This window comes from Physcomitrium patens, chromosome 14 (assembly GCF_059467195.1).
Source record: "Physcomitrium patens ecotype Gransden chromosome 14, ASM5946719v1, whole genome shotgun sequence".
Classification (NCBI taxonomy): Eukaryota; Viridiplantae; Streptophyta; class Bryopsida; order Funariales; family Funariaceae; genus Physcomitrium; species Physcomitrium patens.
In genome coordinates this window covers 6,453,851-6,475,025 of record NC_143423.1, presented here as the reverse complement: position 1 = coordinate 6,475,025, position 21,175 = coordinate 6,453,851, and the positions used below count along the sequence as shown (strand labels likewise).

General features: G+C 36.5%; 3 protein-coding genes across 7 annotated transcripts; 2 read left to right on the top strand and 1 right to left on the bottom strand.

Annotated features, from left to right (window-relative positions):
• Positions 1-10,521: 10,521 nt before the first annotated feature.
• On the top strand, positions 10,522-16,004 carry LOC112291052 (uncharacterized). Of its 2 annotated transcripts, XM_024537996.3 has the most exons (10): positions 10,522-11,355; positions 11,676-12,288; positions 12,697-12,840; positions 13,108-13,584; positions 13,814-13,918; positions 14,185-14,325; positions 14,504-14,707; positions 14,901-14,996; positions 15,162-15,273; positions 15,376-16,004. In XM_024537996.3, the coding sequence occupies exons 2-10, from the start codon at positions 11,740-11,742 to the stop codon at positions 15,444-15,446; spliced, it is 1,899 nt and encodes a 632-aa protein (XP_024393764.1). In that variant the 5' UTR covers positions 10,522-11,355; positions 11,676-11,739; the 3' UTR covers positions 15,447-16,004. The 2 variants fall into 2 exon arrangements, with proteins under 2 accessions (XP_024393764.1, XP_090111861.1); XM_090255735.1 differs by lacking the exons at positions 10,522-11,355; positions 11,676-12,288 and adding an exon at positions 12,445-12,507.
• A 152-nt stretch (positions 16,005-16,156) lies between these two features.
• LOC112291053 (2-oxoadipate dioxygenase/decarboxylase, chloroplastic/amyloplastic) lies at positions 16,157-19,099 on the bottom strand. Its single transcript, XM_024537998.3, has 7 exons — positions 18,334-19,099; positions 17,892-18,047; positions 17,468-17,683; positions 17,119-17,240; positions 16,810-16,970; positions 16,571-16,725; positions 16,157-16,343 (listed from the first exon to the last, which is right to left on the bottom strand). The coding sequence occupies exons 1-7, from the start codon at positions 18,643-18,645 to the stop codon at positions 16,245-16,247; spliced, it is 1,221 nt and encodes a 406-aa protein (XP_024393766.1). The 5' UTR covers positions 18,646-19,099; the 3' UTR covers positions 16,157-16,244.
• A 138-nt stretch (positions 19,100-19,237) lies between these two features.
• Positions 19,238-20,212, top strand: LOC112291054 (uncharacterized). Of its 4 annotated transcripts, none has more exons than XM_073538952.2 (2): positions 19,238-19,272; positions 19,778-20,212. In XM_073538952.2, the coding sequence occupies exon 2, from the start codon at positions 19,800-19,802 to the stop codon at positions 20,079-20,081; it is 282 nt and encodes a 93-aa protein (XP_073395053.1). In that variant the 5' UTR covers positions 19,238-19,272; positions 19,778-19,799; the 3' UTR covers positions 20,082-20,212. The 4 variants fall into 4 exon arrangements, with proteins under 4 accessions (XP_073395053.1, XP_073395052.1, XP_073395051.1 ...); XM_073538951.2 differs by having other exon boundaries at positions 19,238-19,342; XM_073538950.2 differs by having other exon boundaries at positions 19,238-19,363.
• Positions 20,213-21,175: the final 963 nt, after the last annotated feature.

Below are 21,175 nucleotides of genomic sequence, written 5' to 3'. Positions count from 1 at the left end.
ATGCTACCAGACAATAAAGGTCGCCCATCTATGACCTCAACATGAACAAGTTTTGATTTTTGTACTAAAGGGATCTTATGACGCTTTGCAAATTCTTCGTCTAAAAAACAAGCAGATGCTCCTGAGTCTAGTAGTGCTAAGGTTCTCAGTTTTTGAGGGCCGATAAACAGAGGGATTGTAAAACAAAGTGCAGATTGGGCAGAAAGAAAGGAACCTGATTGTTGTTGGGATATTTCATTGTCCAGCCGCACGGTTCCTACTGTGGCTGGGCATCCTCGTTTTGTTGAACAAATACTCCCCTAGTCTTGACTATGCCTCGATTTTGCTTTTTGGGGCAGTTTTCGACTTTGTGGCCTTCTCCACCGCAATACAAGCATAAATTTTCTTCCATACATCGCTTTCTTTCTTCTATAGTAAGAGATTTGATACGTACCGCATCAATTTACATGTCTTCCACCTCTGAATGCGAATTCACATTGCTTGCCGACATAGTTGGAGCATGGCGAATTGTATGTTGTCTTGAGCATTGGTCTTGGCGACGTTGGAATAGGCGATTATCGCACTTCACAGCTTGGCTAATGGCTTCATTGAACGTTCGTGGATCAGGAAGAGTTAACAGCAAATCCTTCACATCATCTCTTAAACCCCAATAGAATTGACTCATCAACGCTTCTTCATCCCAATTGATGTTGCATACTAATTGCCTGAAATCCGAAGCATAGACTGATGTAGAACGCATCCCTTGTCGTAGCGACCGGATCTTTGTTGTAGCCCATCGAACCTTATCGTGTTCACCAAATGCTTTCGCAAATGCTTCCAAAAAGGTTTTGAAGTTGTTTAATATGGATGATCGTTTCTCAAACAAAGGAGCAAACCATGATAGAGCTTGTCCCGTAAGTAAGGTTCCAACAAGCCCAACACGTGACTCCTCCGTTGGATATCGTTCGGGCTGTAAAATTGTTATCAACCTGATTTGATTGACGAATCCTCGAAACTTGGAACGTGTTCCATCAAACTTATCTGGAAGGCTAACTCGAGGCTCCTTATGTTGTAGAACTAGTCGTTCTTGTCGAACCTGAGATAAAGTTGTTTCTCCAAGTGTCGAAATTCGAGGCTGGTGTAGTTTAGATTGTGCTATCCCAGATACTCCATCATTATGAAGCCTTGCCACCACTCCTTCAATCTCTGCAGTTCTTTGTGATAACGTAGCGAAGGCATTCATAATAGCATCTAACTTAGACTCCGAACTTTCTGTCATACTAATGTCTTGACCTCCGGCCATTCTAAAAGAAGGACAAAAATGATCCTATAAGAGGCAATATTGGTTTATAGGAGGGTAATCCACAACCTATATAACGCCTTAAGAATTTCAAGAAGATGGGTAATCCACTCTCTCCAAGAAGAATAAGACTCCAATATTGTAACAGAAGAAGTATCAGTTTAGAGGAGGGTAATCCGCAACCTCTAAAAAAATGCTAGTATACCTTCAAGTAGAGGGGTAATCCACACTCTACTAAGAAAGAACTAGCTCTGATATCTCAAGTTAGTGTAGTCTCGACAAACTATCACGGATACAAAATACAGACTTGAAATCTAACAAGAAGTTCAAGAAGAAGTGGCAGAACTAGATTAAACAGATGAGTACAAGAACAACACCAGAAAGGTGAGCTAGAACTCCAAGAGATGTGTTGTCAAGACTGAAGAACTCTTCAGCCTCGATCCCTATATATACTCCTACTTAGGAAGCTTCTCGAGCTACTTCTATTAACTAAGAAGCTTCTAGAAAGTTCCAGGGGATTCCTTTCTAGAAGCTTCTAGAAACTTCTCTTCTAAAAGGTTCCAGAGACTTCATTTCTAGAAGCTTCTAGAAACTTCTCTCTAAAAGGTTCCAGAGGCTTCTCTTCTAGAAGGTTCCAGAGGCTTGTTTTCTAGAAGGTTCTAGAAACTTCTCTCTAGAAAGTTCTAAGGAATATGTCCCTAACAGTATCAAAAGTTGATAGTTTAGAGTTGGATAGGATTTTTGTGATATCTAAGATTCTAATAGTCCAATCAAAGTGAAATCTGGCGTATAATTAGCAAATTTGAAGACCAAACTATATACCAATTTTGACTTGAAGTTAATTATTGAAAAAGGAGAAATCACTACTAGAACATTGTCATGATGTAAAACGGCTAATAGGTGAAAAGATGAAGAAAATATCATATTTTTGAAGTTTTTATGTCAAATATAATCTAACAAATTATCTTAGAAAAATAAATAATACTCAAGAGATAGAAAAATTAAAGATGCTAATGCTGCCTTTTTTGCAAAATAAGCTTCTACTGACTTTGTAGGACCACAAATAGAACAAAATAAGGTAGATTAGAAAAATAAACAATATAAGCACCTTTAGAAAGAAGTTAAGAGTAGTTTGTAGAAAAAATTACCTTAGAAACCCAAGAGTTGATACCATCAGAGGACTAGTTACCAACTAGGATCGAAATCAGATCCCAAGGCACAAAACCAAGCCTTGATGACGATTTTTGGAATTTTTTTGGGGATCAAAGAGTAGAATCTGGGAGCTGACTTTGATCAAAGATTATGATTAGGATTTTGGATTTAATTTAAGATTTAGTTAGGATTAGGGTTTGATTTGGGTTAGGATTTGGGTTAGGATTTGGTTAGGATTTATCTAAGATTTGACTAAGATTTGTTTAAGATTTGACTAATATGAGCTCTCATGTATGCTCCAAAATTTTATTTTTAAAATTTTTCTTATTTTATGATAATTAAGCATGTTAGATTAGGATTTATATAAGTAGAATCTGGTTTTATTAAATTTTTAGGATTATAACCTTTGATGGTATAAATTCTAGCTTGATTCTTTCAATTATGTTAATTAAGACCAAAATGATAAGGATTGGAAAATTAGAATAGTAATTTGATTAATTTTAATAATTTAGAGGTTATTAGTTATTGCTAGAAGGGTTGATTGTGAGCCTATATGATCAATCATCTCATATGATTTAGAGTGAATGAAAATTAGAACTTCCTAAAAGATTTAGTGAAGTTTAGTAATAACGATTTTGAAGCTTCTTCTTCAACTTCAACAAATCCAAGTAGCAAAGTAGTTTTTTTCAATTAATAGAGGCTTTCAAATGTAATGGCGGCATTGGATTCCCCACATGGAGTGAAGAAAACAAGATCAGCACCCTCTCCTTCAAAATACAAGTGAAGCAATAAAATTCTCATTTTGAAGAATTTTACAAAAATGGCCAAGATCCTTGTAAGTAAAAACTTCTATAAAAATTATAATTGAGCATGGATTGAAGCATGCAAGTAGTCGATCTTACATCTAAAAGGTGTTTTGAACAAAATGGTGAAATTAGATTTACCAAAAAATGCTTTCTTGACCACTTACAAGAGCCATCAATGTTGAAAATGAGATTGGCTCTTGGATAAATGAAGGCCATAGATCTAGATGAGGGATCTTAAAAATCAAGGGTGGAGATGTAGCCACCCTTCTATGTTCCTCCACTCAATTGTATAAGAGAGGCTTGATTTTTCAAGCACTCTCTCTCTCTTCTTTTAGGTGAAGGACGAAGCCATGCCAAAATTTGGCCAAAGCTCTAATCTTAATTTTATTTAGACTTTAAATCTCATTGTGAATCTTGTGATGGTGTGTGTATGGATTTTTAATTGTGAAGGATGGTCATTAAGTTTTAAAATGTGATTCATTGGCCTTTCAAATACTCCAAGGGTTTCAAAGGCCTTGGATTTTCCTCAATCACTTACTGAGTTTCTTTTTTTTGATTTAAAATTCCAAATTATTATAAATATTTTTTTTAGCTTTTCGAAAAGATGAGATTTGCTTAATTTGGAGTAAGAAGGATTTTTTGGTGAATTTTTGAGTGTGAAGGAGTCGACTACCTTTACAGTTTGGATCAATCGAGTTTGAAAAGGCATTTCTCAGTGCTTGATAATTGGTTTCATTTGAAATTTTGGAAGAATCAAGCTTTATAAGTTAAGCTCTAAAGGGCATAATTTTTGTTGGATTTGAAGACAATCTGAGTTTTTAGTGAATTTCTAAGTGAAGAGGGTTGGTCACCATGGCAGTTTAGATCACTCAACTTCAAGGGAGGAATTCTCATGATTGAATCATTAGATTGCAACAAGATTTATTGAATCAAGAGTATCTTTAAGTTAGTCTTGCAACAAGCTAAGGATCATTCAAATCGAAGCTGATTACAAATTTTGGAAAATTTTGGAGTAGAAGGGAGTCATTGCCTTCAATCCTTGAGTGTTGTCAAGGTACCTTGGCTTCCATCTCTCTTATTTTATTTTTATTATTACCTTCATAGTGAATTTTAATCTCTACATTTCACCTTTTGGCTAATAAATTTTAAGTTTTAACTTTTAACCTTTAATATTCTCACTTTAACTTTTAACTTTTAAACTTTATTTTTTATTTTTTATTTTTAACTTAATCTTTTTAATTTTAAATTTTAACTTTAATTTTTAATTCAAACTTAAGTTTTTATTCTTATTATTAATTAATAGTAATAACTTATTTAATTTTTTTTTACTATATTTGTGTAATAAATTTCATTTAATATTTTAATTTAATGTTGGTAACCATTGCTTCGAAGGCGTTAATTCGAATTGAACTACAAACATCTACATTTAAATTAACTCAATAATTTCACAATTGGAAGTCCCTCCATTCCACCTCTTGAACTTATTCTGTGGCATCAATTTAATGAGTGATGAATTTGGAGCTCATAGTTAGGGCTTATTTAGGATTTGTCTAAGGTTTGACTGGGATTCATTTAGGATTTGGTTAGGATTTGTTTAGGATTTGACTAGGATTTGATCAAGATTTGATTAGAATTTGACTATAATTTGTCTAAGATTTGATTAGGACTTATTTAAGATTTGTTTAGGATTTGACTAGGATTTTATTAGGATTTGATTAGAATTTATTTAGAATTTGATTAGAATTTGATTAGGATTTTATTAGGATTTGATTAGGATTTATTTAGAATTTGATTAGGATTTTTCTAGGATTTGGTTAGAGATTATTTAGGATTTATCTAGGATTTGACCAAGGTTTGACTAAGGTTTGATTAATGTTTGATTAAGATTTGACTAGATTTTTACTAGGATTTAATTAAGATTTTTATTTTAATATTTTATTAAGATTTCTATTTTAGTATATATTTTTTGAATTTCTATGTTATTCTTTTATAATTTCTTTAAAGGATCTTTAGGAATTCTTTGTGTTTCTTGTATAATTCCTTTGAAATTTTGATTGAATTTGATTGACGTTTGATTATATTTGTTAATCTTTAATTATAATTTATTTAAGAATCTATTAGATTTATTAGAACTTGTTATTGCAATTTTCCTTTTATCTTCTACAACCAAGTATCCAATACATTATCAAGCCAAATGCCACATAATATGACAACATTTGCATCAACTTTCTAATTGGTGGTTAAGTAACATTAGTGTGGTTTAAGGATGTTTTCTCACAATTTGTAAGTTAGATTGGAATGAATTCTTTTTAAGCACATAGGAAACTTATAGTGGCATTTATGTGCAAACTTTTGCTCTAAGTGGATGATTAAATTAGAAGATACAGCTTGCTAAATCTTACTAATTAGGATTAAGATTTATAAAAATATTCAAAATTACCTAATTATAAAAGAAACAAGAAAATTGGAGTTTATGTATGGTTGAGATTATTAAGAAGAGTGTTTTTGAGTACTTTGTATTAGATTTAAGTAATTTTGAATTAAAATTCAAATTACATTTTTCTTATAAGAATGAAAAATATTAGGATTTTTGGACACTTGTAAAACATAATTCCACCTTTCACAACTAGATGCCCAATGCATTTCCAAATAAGACAATATATTATACAATAGCATGTTTAATTTAAAAAATAAATAATATTCAAAAAAAACAAATATTTTTACAAACAAAAGCTGATTACAACTTATTTTGCATTAGAGATTCATAAGAATTAATCATCTTAATAATTTATGTACATGACTTTTTATTAACAAGATCTAATAAAATAAGAATATTATAATTTAAATAAGAATTGATGAGTCATTTTCAAATGACATACTTGGACAAATTTGTTTTTTACTTAAGTATGGAATTTATACAACTAGCTCAACGAATATTCATATTACAAAAGACTTATAATCTACAAATCTTGAAATAATTTTTAATGCCTAATTAAAATGCTCATATACCTCATTGATACAAAGCCAAAAATATTCTATGTAATATGGATGTTAAATCATTTTATATACAATGCAAGAATACTACACTTATAGACAGCAAATTAAGTGTTAAGATATATTAAAAGCACATTTGATTTTGAAATTTTCTATGGAAAAAATAATAATCTAATTATAATATAATATATTGATTTCAATTGGTCCAATTATAGATTTGACAAAAAAATCCATAGCAAGCTAAATTTTTAAATCAATTGGTGGATCAATCTTGTGGTCATTAAAGAAATATGAAACAATTGCCGTCTCTTCCACCAATGTAAAAGCAAAGACATTAATTGAAGGTATTTGCAAAGCTATTTGGCTCTGATTATTATCCACAAGAATTTATGGAGTGGAATTGGATTCCAATACCATCTTTAGTGATAATCAAAGTACCCTGAAATGTACTCAAAATTTAATCTACCTTGAGCAATTAAAGCACATCAAATTGCGATTGCATTATATCTGCAAAAATATTCTCACAAAAGTGGTCAACATACAATACATTCTATCTCAAGATCAAATTTCAAACATCCTTAATTAACCTCTTAGAAAGAAAAGGTTTACAAGCTCTATAAAAAAAAAAAAAAAAAAAAAAAAAAAATGGATATTCGAAGCCTTAGTTTATTGAAAAAAATTAACCTCAAAATAAAAAAATAATCTACTTAAATATTCCTTGGATACTTCTCTACCTCCTCTTTGGTTTTAAAACTTCTAAAATTAATACTTCTAAATCCTTTGATATATATATATATATATATATTAAAAAAATACTTCTAAATCCTTTAATATATATATATATATATATTAAAAAAATAAAAATAAAAGATAGAAAAATGATAAAGCAACCCAAATTTTTACTAAATCAATCCACATGCCCTGCTCCTAGTTGTTTCCAATATTTCCAACCTTTTGCTCCCATCCCTGGCAAAGGTTGGGAATAAAGAATGGTTGAGAATAGGAATGGGGGTTCCAAAGGCACAATGGTGTTTAAGATAGGATGGGTTGCCTTAGTAAAAATTTGGATCATTTTATCATTTTCCTAAAGATATTATAATTTTACTACAAGTATGATAAACATGCCAAAAATATACTTACTTACTTTAAGGTTGTTGTCCAAAAATTTTGTATTGTAAGAAAAAGATTAAGGTCAAGCACAAAACTATATATGATTAAATAAATTATTAAACAAATAATATTTTATTATTGTAGAAAATATAGTGAAGTATAACAAGTAGACATAAAAATTATAATTTTGGATTTCTTACCAAAAAAAAATTAAGTATTTATTTATTCTTAATTATGAATTAAATATAAAACTAATTTTTTAAAAATATTTTTTAAATACTAAATAAAAAAATTAATTTTTTAAATATTAAAATATTCTATATGAAAAAAATTAATTTAAATATTAAAATATATATATATATAAAATATAAATATCATAATATTTATTATGTCATAGATTTTATACTTACTAAAATTAAATATTTAATATTTTAAAGATATCTTATAATAAAAAATATAAAAATTAAATGATTTATTTTATTATAAATAGATATTAGATACAAACATGGAATTTGAACATATGAGAGATTCATTAAAATCATATTTGTAACAAATTAGCCACCTTTTGTTGTAAGTTTGTCTACAAATAAAAATAAATAAAAACAATTCATCAATAGAAATTTAGTATCCTTTAATTGTTATAAAAAATTATATTTTAATTTTTTTACATTTTTCTAATAAATATAATCAATTCTAGAAATATATAACACTTACCATTATTTATTTTGTAACTTTGATTTTAAAAACAAAAATATAAAATTAATATATTATAATCTTATATATGTATATTTTTTATTTTTTTGCTACTTAAATATTTTTAAAGAAACAAAGTCTTGAATCTATTTAAATATCAACTCAAGAAATTTATATATAATAGAAATTGTTCATGCTAAATCTCCAATTAATACTGCTACACTCTACATGACCTTTTTACAACTAAAACTGACTAAAAAATGCTCTTCTATACTTATGGCACTTTTAGCAATCCAATATTTAATTCCAATATTGATCTAAAAATAGAATAAATAAAAAAATAGATTCCAAAAATAAAATTAAAAAAATATTAAAAAAATATAAAATATTCATTGTCTCCCTCTCAACCACTATCCTATCATAAAGCAAAGAAAGGAAAAAGTGAGCAACAAAAAGAGACATATTATTAACTAATTGTCTACGAGGAGATTATTAACGGTCATATATATTTTTTTAAATATTGGAGATGTAGCATTAATAATTTTAAAAAAATATTAGATAACAAAACATTTTGATAATTCTACATAATACTATGTTGTACATAAAAATAAAAATAAAACCCATAGATAGCATAAATTAGACATGTAAAGTGGTGCTATAGTTTGTAGTGTAATAGACATCAATTGTATATTGTTTTTGTGGAAATTTTTATGTCTGATTTTGTACAACATGTGAAATTTTATGATATATATATATATATATATATATTCTTTTAAGTACTATAGACCAACTTAAATAATTAACTACATATATAAATAAAAAAATAGTAAAATAAAACAAGTACAAAAAATTTAAAAATTTTATCTAAATATTTGGAAAATAATTTTAAACTTAAACACCTTTACTGATTACCTGCATTAAAGATTGATCCTCTTCTAATTACTCTACAATAATGTTAAGTTCAAACATTCAGCTACACTAAAATACCAATTTTTATTTCAAATCCTTCTATAGTAATTTCGAATCTTCAAAAAAGAATGAAACTAATATAAATCATATTAGAGATGTTAAGTGTTCCTATACTTTTGCAATTATACCAAAATCTATAATAAAAAAGGATTCATAATGTTATTAAGATTTTTTTCTTCTTCTTATTCAAATTAAAATTTATTTTTAAAAATAAATTAATAAATATAAAACACCAATAAATTTTTATTAAAATCCATATTAAAATACAATAGTACACATACTAAAAATCCTCACTAAAACAACTACTGATTCTTGTATGCATGCAAAAAATAATTTGATTGAATATTGTTTTGGTCTAGTTTGTTATTGAAAAATATTTTATTTTATTTTATTGTTTAAAACTTTAAAATTTATTCCATATAAAATTCCAGAAATAGAAACATGTTACGTTATTATAATCACAAAAATTAATTAAAATAACCACATTAGACTAGCATAATGTTTTCTTTCATGTATAACTCTTTATACACATATATTTGCATTCTGATGATATATATTACCATTTAAGTGTTTGATCCACATTTATCACCACCATGTAACAGACACCTGATCAATTCACATTTTTAGCAAAATTTCAACAAATAATATGCTTTGAGGATTCACACATCATTGTACAGTCCATCACACCAATAAACTTCATTCATTGGATGTATACCCCTATCCAATCATCATCCATACATCCTCATCCACATCCTCATCTATCCATCCTCATCCACATCCTCATCTATCCATCCTCATCCACATCCTCATCTATCCATCCTCATCCACATCCTCATCTATCCATCCTCATCCACATCCTCATCTATCCATCCTCATCCACATCCTCATCTATCCATCCTCATCCACATCCTCATCTATCCATCCTCATCCACATCCTCATCTATCCATCCTCATCCACATCCTCATCTATCCATCCTCATCCACATCCTCATCTATCCATCCTCATCCACATCCTCATCTATCCATCCTCATCCACATCCTCATCTATCCATCCTCATCCACATCCTCATCTATCCATCCTCATCCACATCCTCATCTATCCATCCTCATCCAGTCCCCATCCATCCCCATGTCCTCATCTACCCATCCTCATCCATTCCTCATCCATCCACTCGATCCAGCCCCATCCAGCCATCCACATCCAGTCCTCACCCATTCATCCTCATCGAACCATACCTCATTCATCCAATATGGAAGCCGCAGTGGATGCGATGCGTTCGTCAAAAAGGGAGCGCAGATAGGCACATGGTTGGAAGCGCAGTTGGGAAGTGAGAGGCTCCGTTATCCGTGCCCGTGTCTTCGTGCTGCTTTCTTCTGACTCCGTCTGTCTCCGTGGATCTGCCCTGCACACTCCGCCCAAGCCAGCCAGATGCTCCGCTTTCCTCTCCCCCCCCCCCCCCCTGCCCTGCCCAGCCGTAGTTTCTCCTGCTTTTACTCAGTCGCTGTAGCAATTGCTGCACTAACTATCTCCCTGGGTTTGAATTCTTGTGTGCATATTCTCTTGTGCGCTTGATTTGGATTGAAGCTGAGGTGGAGGGAGCCGCGAGTAGGAGCTTGCGACGTGGTGGAGTGTGTGAGCGGAGGTTTGTGGGTGATGATCGTTTTGGAGAGGGGAGAAGGTGTTGAGAGTGTGCGAGGACGAAGATTTCAGCGTGTGTGATCTCAAACAGGGACCGAATGCAGAGGCAGAGTGATTGCGCTGGGTTTGAGTGATTGGCCGGCGTGGAATGGGAGGTTTTGAGCAGGGATGGATCTTGGGGTGGTGATGAGGAGTTGTTAACGTAGTGCCGTAGGTAGGTGTTGGCGTTTGATTTCTCATGCAGTTGGAAACCCGGAAGATTGGTGCTTCTCGTGGGCTGGCGGTGTGACAGTGCATGCACTGTGTGGGCGTGTTTGTTTTTGATTAACTGCTTTTTAGGGTTAGGTTGTGTGCTCTTCGCGGGGAAGGTGTTATATCGTGCAGTTTGAATGCGAAATATCTTTGTTTTGGGTCACGGGGGTGTTGGACCCTCTTGTTTATGAACAGGGCCTAAATCCAAGGATGTAATCGCCTCGTTTGGGTGACAATATTGGGGGGGTTTATGTTAACATGAGATTTTGAGATCAAACGGAGTTTGCTTCGACTTGTGTACACATCATCCGGGTACGAGAAAGGTCTAAATTTTTCTGGACCCTCTGGTCTGAGACTGGTGCCACTGCCTACAATGCCATAGATGTATGTATTTACACCTATTGCAGAGATCACAATTGGAGCTGGCGCGGTTAGCGGCTCATTCTGAAAATGAAATATAGGTAATGTCAGCCGATGGACCTGAAAAGGTGTCTTATGTTCAGTTTCTTGTGTAATGCGAGTGAAATTGGAGTGATCTGCTTAAAGTTTATCGTGAAAGTTGAATTCACTCTAGAATTTTTTAACTCCTACAATCCGTGTACCTGGTACAAATGGACTGTCATGCTGAATTTGGATCAAGCTCCTGAAGGTCTGAACTTGTTTTCGTGGGACAGAGGTAGGATTTGTGGACTACAGTGAAACTGACTGCATATCATTTCGTTTCATTCCATCAATAAGCATATATTTTCAATTGATAACTTTGCGTGCCTTTATCATACAGGGTTAAATTGGCTTATCTCTTTTTGAAGTTTGAGTGAAAGAAGGGGGATACGATAGTGGGGAAGATGAGTGCTGGAACAGCAGCAACCAAGAACACAGATGTAGCACGGGATCCACCATGGCTTCATGTACGACGAGAGGTGTTCGAGTATGGCATCCTGCCACTTCCCAGCCTTGTGCACAGTGATGTAGTGACAGGTCTGAGAAACTTTCGGGTCAAATTGCTCCAACAGGCTCCTCCCATTTCTACATGGTCTTTGAGCATCAGTTCGGATGCGTCGTATACCTCTCCAGCTTCGGGCGGTAGGAAACGCGTGGCCACCGCAGGCATAGCAACTGCCTTGGAAGTTACTGAAGCGCATGCGCAGTTGATGCTCGACACCTTGGCATCTGTTTTAAACGAGGAGGGAGGAGTCGTGGACTCCCTGGCCATCGCACCAGCGACCGAAATCGACTCCGTTGGTGTTGATGTTGACGATCTATTGATATTTCTATACATTCAAACTTATCGAAGGGTTCCGTCTCGCCCACACCGAGGTGCTGCTGATGTCGCTGATGTGTGGCCTTCCACCTCTGCAATTGATAGATTTCTTCCTTCCCCGTCTCCTATGCAGGTCCCCATCTAAACTTCACAAAACGTTCTTCATGTTGTTTTCCCTCGAATGGAGTGTGCACCTTTATACAGTATGGCTTAGAACCTCAAACTGAGTTACAATTTGAAGACCGAATAGCACAATCAAACGTTGGTCATATTTTGTTTGGCAGACGAACCGGATGTAGGTTTTGCGTGAAGCCCTAAAAATTATGAAGTAGGAAATTCGCACATGACTTCGGTTAGTTTTACACAATTTTCAGATATCCCCACAGGCCTGAAGCTGCATTTAGCTGATCGCAACAGATGTAGGTTTTGAGGAACCTGGATGCCAAAGATGTCTTTGTCCTGAATATAATTCCGTAAGTTTTTCCTTCAAATAGCAGGTTCTTAGATGGGCACACTTCTCAAGCTTTGAGATATCCTGCAGGTGAGATCATCTACAGTGTCCCGACGTTCGATGCCAGGTCAGGCAGAGGAGGAAGTCAACCAGCTTACATATGTGCAGAAGCACTTACCGAATCTCCTAAGCCTCTTGGCAGAAACAACCGAAGAAGGGGAAGGCTGTTGCAAGGTAAAACAATGCTCTTTCGTGCATTTCACGTATAGTAGAATCTCTTTTCATTTGCAGCATCGGTTGATATGCATTAAGGTCTCTTCTGGCATGTGTTGTTTAAGATTTCTCTTCTACTTAATTAGCATATTGCTGAATACCCTCAAAGTTTTTCTACTGCAATTAGCTCGTTGTGGGATAGAACTATCCAGTCATCTCAGTTGCAGATGTAAATTCCTCAGTAGCATTTAAGCGGCTTATATTGCAGCTATTTTTCGTTATTATCAGGTTATAACTGCCAAGAAGTTTGAGCACCTTGGACTTCTTCTGAAAGCAAAAAATGCAAGCTTAGAGTATGTGCCCTTAAGTCAGGCAGCGCCTTTTTTCGCTAACTCAGACCCAGACATGCCGGCAGCTCCTGTGCCCGTAACGCAAGTTCTAGAATGGGTTCAACAGCACATATGTGCTGCATCAGAAAGTTTGCGAGCAATCCCTGTGGGCAAAGTCGAGAAGGTAGTAACTGATATTCATCTCTCAGAGAGTGGTTCTGTAGAGAGCGTACCATCAGAGGCCGCAGATGTGACAATGGCTGACGTTTCTGTCAGTTCTGTTAATGTGGCATCTAGTGCCCAAACTATTCTTGTACCAAATGGAGTACTGCACTTGTCGAAAGACTGGCGCCCGGAGGGTACGACTTTTGTGGATGGGGTCATGCGGGCATCAGTCTTGAGGAGAGAAGATGATATCAAGGGCGATTCTGTGAAGGTAGAAACCATTCCCAATCTCCTGAGTTTCGTGAAAATTGTGAGTTTTCCAGGTTTTGGACGCTCAAATATTCGTGGTTTGATTACACAACTTTTTCACAATTCCATGACTGCGATGCTTGAAATGGATCGTTGATAACTAATTTCTTTAGGAACTGAATGTGTAAGTTTTGAGCACTGATTTAAAATAGGATCATCTAAAAGACCAAAAAATCTTGATTCTTTTGCAGGTATCTCACTGTCATGATGCAGTTGTGTATGTTCTTGCACCGCTTAAATATGTCTCGGTGTTTGGTTGTTCGGACTCCATCATTGTACTAGGAGCTGTTGGAAAGGTGAGTCACCTGTTTTTTGCTCCTTTCTTTTCAATTTGGTGATCGGCTTCTCAACTGAATCATATATTAGATTCGAAAGTCGTTCGAACCTGTACCACTTTTGTTGACTGCGTTTTTAATCCTCTAAGTGACCTTACCTTAAAGCAAGGCTCTTACATGGTGCTAGAGCAGCTTTGTTCTGGAGGTGAGGCGATGCTTTTAACCATGCTATCTATAGCTCTCTTAAATTGCAGCCTGGTCCTAAGCTTAATCTCTAAAACGTGCAGGCAGTTCGGGTGGAGTACTGCGAGAGAGTTCAACTTATTGTCCCGACAGCTCGTATTACTATCGCTAATTGCCGTGAGTGTACGTTTTATCTTGGAGTGAACCAACGTCCTTTGTTTACTGGTGATAATCACAACCTCCAGGTACAATTGCTCTTTGTGCCTGTCCACGAGAATCAGATTAAGTTGAGCACATTACACATCGGTCCGGCAGGATGCAGCCATTCACAATTGCAAAGATTTCATTCTAAATCAACTTGAATCAATTCCTGGAATGTTGATCGCCGTTTCGATATCTGCTTTTGTTTGTGGTGTCAAGCAGGTGGCTCCATATAATACGTTCTATCCAAAATTGGAAGCTCATTTGGCACAAGTTGGAGTTGATGCTACAGTTAATAGATGGGACCGGTTACTGACTTTGGGGATGGTAGACCCTCATGATGCTTTTATTCATCCTGCTGATTGTACGGATACACGATCTGAAGGAGCAACTCTACTCTCACCAGAGAAATTTATGACATTTTCGGTATGTAAATATATTTCTGGTCAGTTCTAGAGTGCGGCTTCTACGTGTAAATTCATTCTTATATTTGAAGGGTAGCTCTGTTTCTGTCATCTTAATATAAATTTACAGTATTTGCTTTTTATAACTGTAATCAACCCTTCAAGTTTGTTGGGTTTTGAAATAATTTGTACGTTGGTTTCACTGGCATTCATAGGTTCCTAGGTGGAATGAAGCCGATTCTGAGATGCTTCTTACTCGGGCTAATCCTTTCTTGCTACCCAAGCCATATCTTCTTGCTCAGCAGCACAGGGTAAGACTGATTTCATACCACTTGCTGTGAGGGGGTTCGAAGGGTTCACATGATGAAGAGTATTCATCATAAAATTGTGTATCCAACAATAAGCTGCGTACTGTCTAGTTTGGTCAAGTCGTAAATGAAATACCAGGTTCAAGTACTTCGTATTGTCATGAGCAGTGTAAAGCAGCTGAGAATCTAAAGCAAAATCTGAAGACCATCACGCTTGAGGAAGGGAAGAAACGGGGGGTGATTTTGGCTATTCATGGGCATTTCCGCGACTGGCTTTTTGGTAATCTCATTGCCGGTTTATCATCGTTGTCTTTAATATCTCACAATGTTTTTATTGCAACTAAGCTCCTGGTGCTAATTGTGTTTTGTGCTATATATGCAGCCTCTGGTAATATCCGACAAATATATGAGCTTCAAGCACTGGATAGGTTGGACAGCGTAGGCATGGAGTAGAGTTTCCAGCACTGAGATTTATTGTCCATGTTCACAATCTTTGTTGATTGTTCCAATACATGACCAGTTCGCTACTTTGGTAGAGGCGACCAGGTTGCGTTAGATTTTCTGTTGGTGATTTATGCACTCCAGACTTCGGTGAGGCAAAATTGAGCTAAGGGTTCTTTATGCCTCTCTGAAAGCAGAAATTTGCTTGGTGTTTGGGGTCAGTCGTAGTTCCGTAACGACGTTGGATGAAGAGATTCAATTCACGACTAAAAGATATGATGTAATTGGCAGATGGGGTGCTATAGTTTCTTCGTTTGGCAGGTGGGGACTGGTTACCAAGTAGCTCCTACATTATTTGTTTACATACGAGGTTTTTATTTCAGGAACTTTGCAACAGATTTAGGTACGAAAGGATTGGGTCGTCAATTGAGGCTTTAAATCTACGTGAACATAAGATCCAAATGATAATCCGCATTCTGCTTTATAAAGCTGATGCTGTTTCTTCAGGCACTGCTGTGCTGATAAATATCAAATACCATTTCGCTTGGGTCTGATCATTTTTTGCAACTATCCATTTTTTATAATTTTGCTTCACATATTTGTGACCATGTGTGCTGTGTCTCGACCCTTTGCTCAAAAATAATATTGATTCCTGCGCGATAGTAATATGACGAAACCAGTAATGATCATCTACTTCGACACGACGAATAGTGAGAGGAATGTGAGGAGAAATATTAATAAAGTTTTAATTACAGTATGAATACAAGTCACAACACATGCGGGCACTTATTCCTACTTCCACGCAACTTTTTAACGATTGCGCATCCCAGTTTGATCCGAGGAAGTGCTTTCAAATATTTTATCAGCGTTGCCCACTTCGAAACCATCTCGACGATGCCATTCGTGGATCTGGAAGCAATAGCTTTGATCAAATTGCATGAAAACAGATGCTCAAATGCAATGTCGAACAGTATATGGCCACAGTGAAATTTAATGTTAATTCTGCTCGGAAGAGAAGAGCATACGAACGGCAAAGATCTAAGCCTCAGAAATTCACAGAAATTCTCGAACATGGAAAAGATTCACAAGCAAACAGAAGCAGTCGCATAAAATTCGCTTGTAATAAGATTACACACCTGATCTGCATCCAGGTCGCTGTGAATGGGAAGGACAAGGCGCTCGGCAAATTCAATGTATGATGCAGGAACTTGTTCCACTTCACCGCCAGCAAATGTAAAAGTCACTGTATCAGCAACCGATGAGCTCTGCTGCAGTCCACCGTCTGGACTGACTGATCAACCAAAAGACGAACGTCAGTATCGTCGTCCTCTGCCAAAAAGATCCAGCCTCCAAATCACGAGTTTTGCGAAGTTACCTTTCAATATGCCTCCTTCACTGTTGAGCTTGATGCCATTCTCCTGGAGAAAGTCATTCAATTTTTCAATATTTCGAAGGGATCCAAGCCGGTGCACAGACACAGTGGTGTGGTTTAGTGCGTAGCCATTCACCAGTGTCCACGCTGCGTATTCGCTCTCCCTGCCAAGTCAATAAAAAACTCATTTTACTTGGACGAAACGAGGTTATTTTCATATCAACAAACCCCCCCCCCCCCCCCCCCCCTAGCGCTTAGCACTGGCAGTAGGATCAGTGAAGGTAAGTATGTACTGCAGAAAAGTCTCTTTACTTTGCAAGAGCGTGATAGTCGGATAAGTGAGGAGTGGGCCACGTCAAAGAATTCAGCACGCTTGCAGTAGCCGCATGCTTAGAGATAGAGCCCGACTTACTAGTATACCGCCTTATGATTTCCTGCAATATAGTTACGAACTTCTAAGGGCTTTAGCTAATTTCAAATCGCTTACAAAACAAATCGTTCCTTCTACACGATTGTAAGTTCGCAAATAGCATAAGTGAACATTTCTCATGTAGAAGACGAAACAGAATACATCTCTTAAAAATAGTCGCTCTCTTGGCAGGGAAAACTATTTCATCAGTGGATGGAAGCATTGTGAACAACGTTAAGGATATCCTTTTACCTGGGTCTCACTGCTCAGTTGGTTTACGATAATTTCAGAGATAAAGATTCGAGGGAGGGGACCATCGGCTTCACTACCATCCATGTCCAGCAGATGGTCAGGTGGTGAAAACCAGAGCGCACGCAACTTTTTGGCTGGAAATCGCAGCTCATCACGGACTTTGTACCCAAGATCAAGGAACACTTGAGACATAGCATCTATTCCACATCCATCAACCTGAAAGAGCATGATAAACTTCAATCCCCAATTTGATACTTCCGTCTCAGTGCAAACAACTGAGTAAGTGAAACAGCGCTGCTGAGCGGGCAGTACATGTGTTTTCAAAATCAAAATCCCGTGAAAATTTGTCAATGAAACGATAATAGAAGAAAGGGAATCTCTGAAACAAAGCTCCTCACGAGGAATCAAACAAAAACGAGCATACCCCAAACGTTCGGAATGCAAAATGGTCATAACAGACGGGCCCGCCATCGTGCTTCCGAATGAGATCGAGAGCGGCCACAGCTGTGGGGTTTTTCGTTAAATAAGGTCTCACAATTGCCGACAAGAGACTCCGCATCAATGGCACCGGCGGTTGTACCTGTGAATAGCATTATTTAAGCAAGGCTCCAAAATGAAATACATCGTGAAAATTACTCGTAATAATTGAACCAACTATGTCATTCTCTATGGCGGATCTCAACTTTACAAGCAGCACTGATAATCTACAGCAATTGAAACAAAATCAGACTACAAAAACGCAACAAGCAACCCGTCTCGCACACTTGCATGCGAGACACATTAGCACTACCATCAGTCAAAGATCGTAACCCGAGTACTGCCATGCGAAGAAGAGACCATGGAAAAATTAAAAAAGAAACACGCACTTCTTGCTGGCCGGAGTCCGCAGTCGTACGCAAGGCATTCGTGGCGACCGAAGAGCCTTCCCGACGCACCATCTGTCTGTTCTTCCTGAGCGGACTCGCATCCCACCTAGAAAAGAGAGAAGAATCACGAAACACAGGCGGGATCTTCACACCACAGTGGAAATCCCTACTCTCCCCTACACACAATCCACCACAAGGAACGCGCGGGCTCACAGTCGTCGCAACACTCAACGCTCTCACCGACGCACCCAACATGCAACAACCTCCACTGCCAACGCCTGTCGCCACTCTTGCACTCATCGAAAATGCCATCAAAGGGGTTTTCCTTCTCACCAATTCAATTCAATCCTCTGTTACCTTCACGATTCCCACAACTCCGACCCACAACCCACCATGAAACAACAACTCCTCAAAACTCACACAACCCACAGATCTCACACGCTCCACTACAAACTCACATCACCCAACTCAACGCTCTCACACGCAATTCCTCCAAGACGGACTCGGATCGTGTAGCTGTATGTAGACCCACCACGGCAATGAAGGCATCAATGAGAATCTTAAGAATTAAAAAAAATCCATGGAGCGAGAGATTACGACAGACAACGGCTTCACAAACTCCTCCCCTTCCTTCCTTCTTTCTTTCCTTCTTTCTTTCTTCCTCTCAGGTTGAAGAGTTCGGGTGTATGTGCAGAAATGATATGTAACGGTTGCAATCCACGTCAATAACATATCCTGCTTGCGTGGTGAAATGCACATTTATATTTGCCTGTTTTACACCGAGAATAGTCTGGTCCACCTCCATCCGCCGCCCTTCGTGGATGAGCACCAGGGTTCATTCGCTCACGTCACCTCTCGAGGCTTTGACGGAGTGAAACCCACCCGGGCCATCGTGCTGGGGAGCACCGTCTTGCTTATCCCCTGCGTCCAGGATTTTAGGTATTTGTGTAAATTTGTTGCCACTACGCATTCCTGCCCTAGTTTCGTAGTCCTATTGAAACTTTTCGACGTGCGTGGTTTTGCCTTTGCGGTTCTGTCGAAACCCTTTTTCTTTTCTTTTCTTTTTTTTGTTATCGTGCTCTGTGCTGTTTAGTCATTAGGGTTACCATTTGGTTGCAGTTACAGCGCATCCTAATCTGGTTCAGGAATTTTGTGTGTGAGAACTACCGTGAGAAGCCATTGAGATTTAGCGACCTGCCCCTAGGTTTTTTCGTTTTTGTTTTTCTGTTTGCTTGTTTGCAAATTCATGAATTAGATGTTAGTTTGTAGAGATTGGCAACTGTTGATATAGTATTGCGCTAGTTCAAGGCGTTCGCGAGTGGTTGTTATCAAATCACCAATCTCGGGAGCCTTTTAATTGAAGAAATCATTCTGGCTCCAAGTGCGTGACAGTAACGTCTTTTGGTCATCAACATTTCCCTGACAATTGACTTTGGAAATGCAGAAACCATCACTAACTCACCACCATGGGATTTTTTGGACGTAAGAAGAAAGCAGAGGAGACTCTTCCACCCGCTCCCCAGCCAAGCAAACCCAACTTGGAGTCACCCGCCATAGCCGAACCTCCCAAACCTGACATCAACGCAGCTTTCAAATCCGAAACAAGTGTATTCGAATTCGGGTCCAGCAGTGACGATGGCGTTACTCTAGCAGGATACTGCCCTGTCTCAGATGAAATGGAGCCTTGCAGGTGGGAAATTCTGCCCTCTGGGGGCAAGGAAGCTCCCAAGTTCCGCATCATTTTCTGAGGTGATGCTTGCTTGCTTCCAATGTATCTGTGAGGATAGTCTTCTGAACAAAGTTGATTATATTATATCATCAGATTGTCTTGTAAATTTTTTCTCTTGAATGTATTGGGCTGTCAGTGATCATAGTGCAACTCTGCCTCCAGGGATTCAGATGATGGTTTCATGCTTGACATGCAATGCTTTGTTTTGTTTCTGCTTGTGAACGGTGAACTCTTGCTTTTTGTTGCTAAAGGGATTTTTTAATCGTTGGCAACTGGATTACTCAACCTTCCTTTTAAATAGATCCTGATATAACTGTGGATAACTTTATATTATTTGTGAGTTTAGCAGGACAGTCTAATGTAGAAGTATGGGACAACTTTTTCTTGGTAGTGTCTACTTGGAGTTAGTTTTGAAGAAATGATCTATTCTGTTTTTGATGTAAGTAGATGCTTGAGACATGTTTTGTTGAAACGAAACGCCAAGATAAACAAATAACGAAACAAATAAGTAAATGTGACATGATATTATGAAATGATTAGGGGTGTTGAAATATATGTTTTAGCAGACAATGTATTGGCGAACAAGTTGAAATATAGTCTTTTCTGTAGCATTGAAATGGATTATCTATCAAATTATCAGTTTTTAATATTGTATGCTTTATTCATATACTACAGGCATTACGAAGGAAATATTGCTATTTGTGATTTTGTGGTTATACAATCACTCGTTTTGTTTTTACAAATGATCTTTTCAAATCTTACTAAACTGATTTACAGTGGAGCAAGTCTTTGCTCACCATTTTATATTGAACTAGCATATTTGCATATTGTATCTCTGCTGACCATGGCGCCCAATCAGAAGATTTGATTTCATGTGTTCTATAAGTTCAATTGCTTAATATCAATCATGTATTTAGATTTGTATTAAAATTCATTTTGCGGCAATTTTATTCCACTTGGTTTGATGTAATTGTTGTGCTAAGACTTGCAACTTTTCAAGTAATGCTGAAACCTGCCAAAATATTTTAAGAATTTTGTAAGATTTAATATTAAAAAATTATGGATTGATGACAGATTTGTAATGTTTATATATATATATATATATATATATAT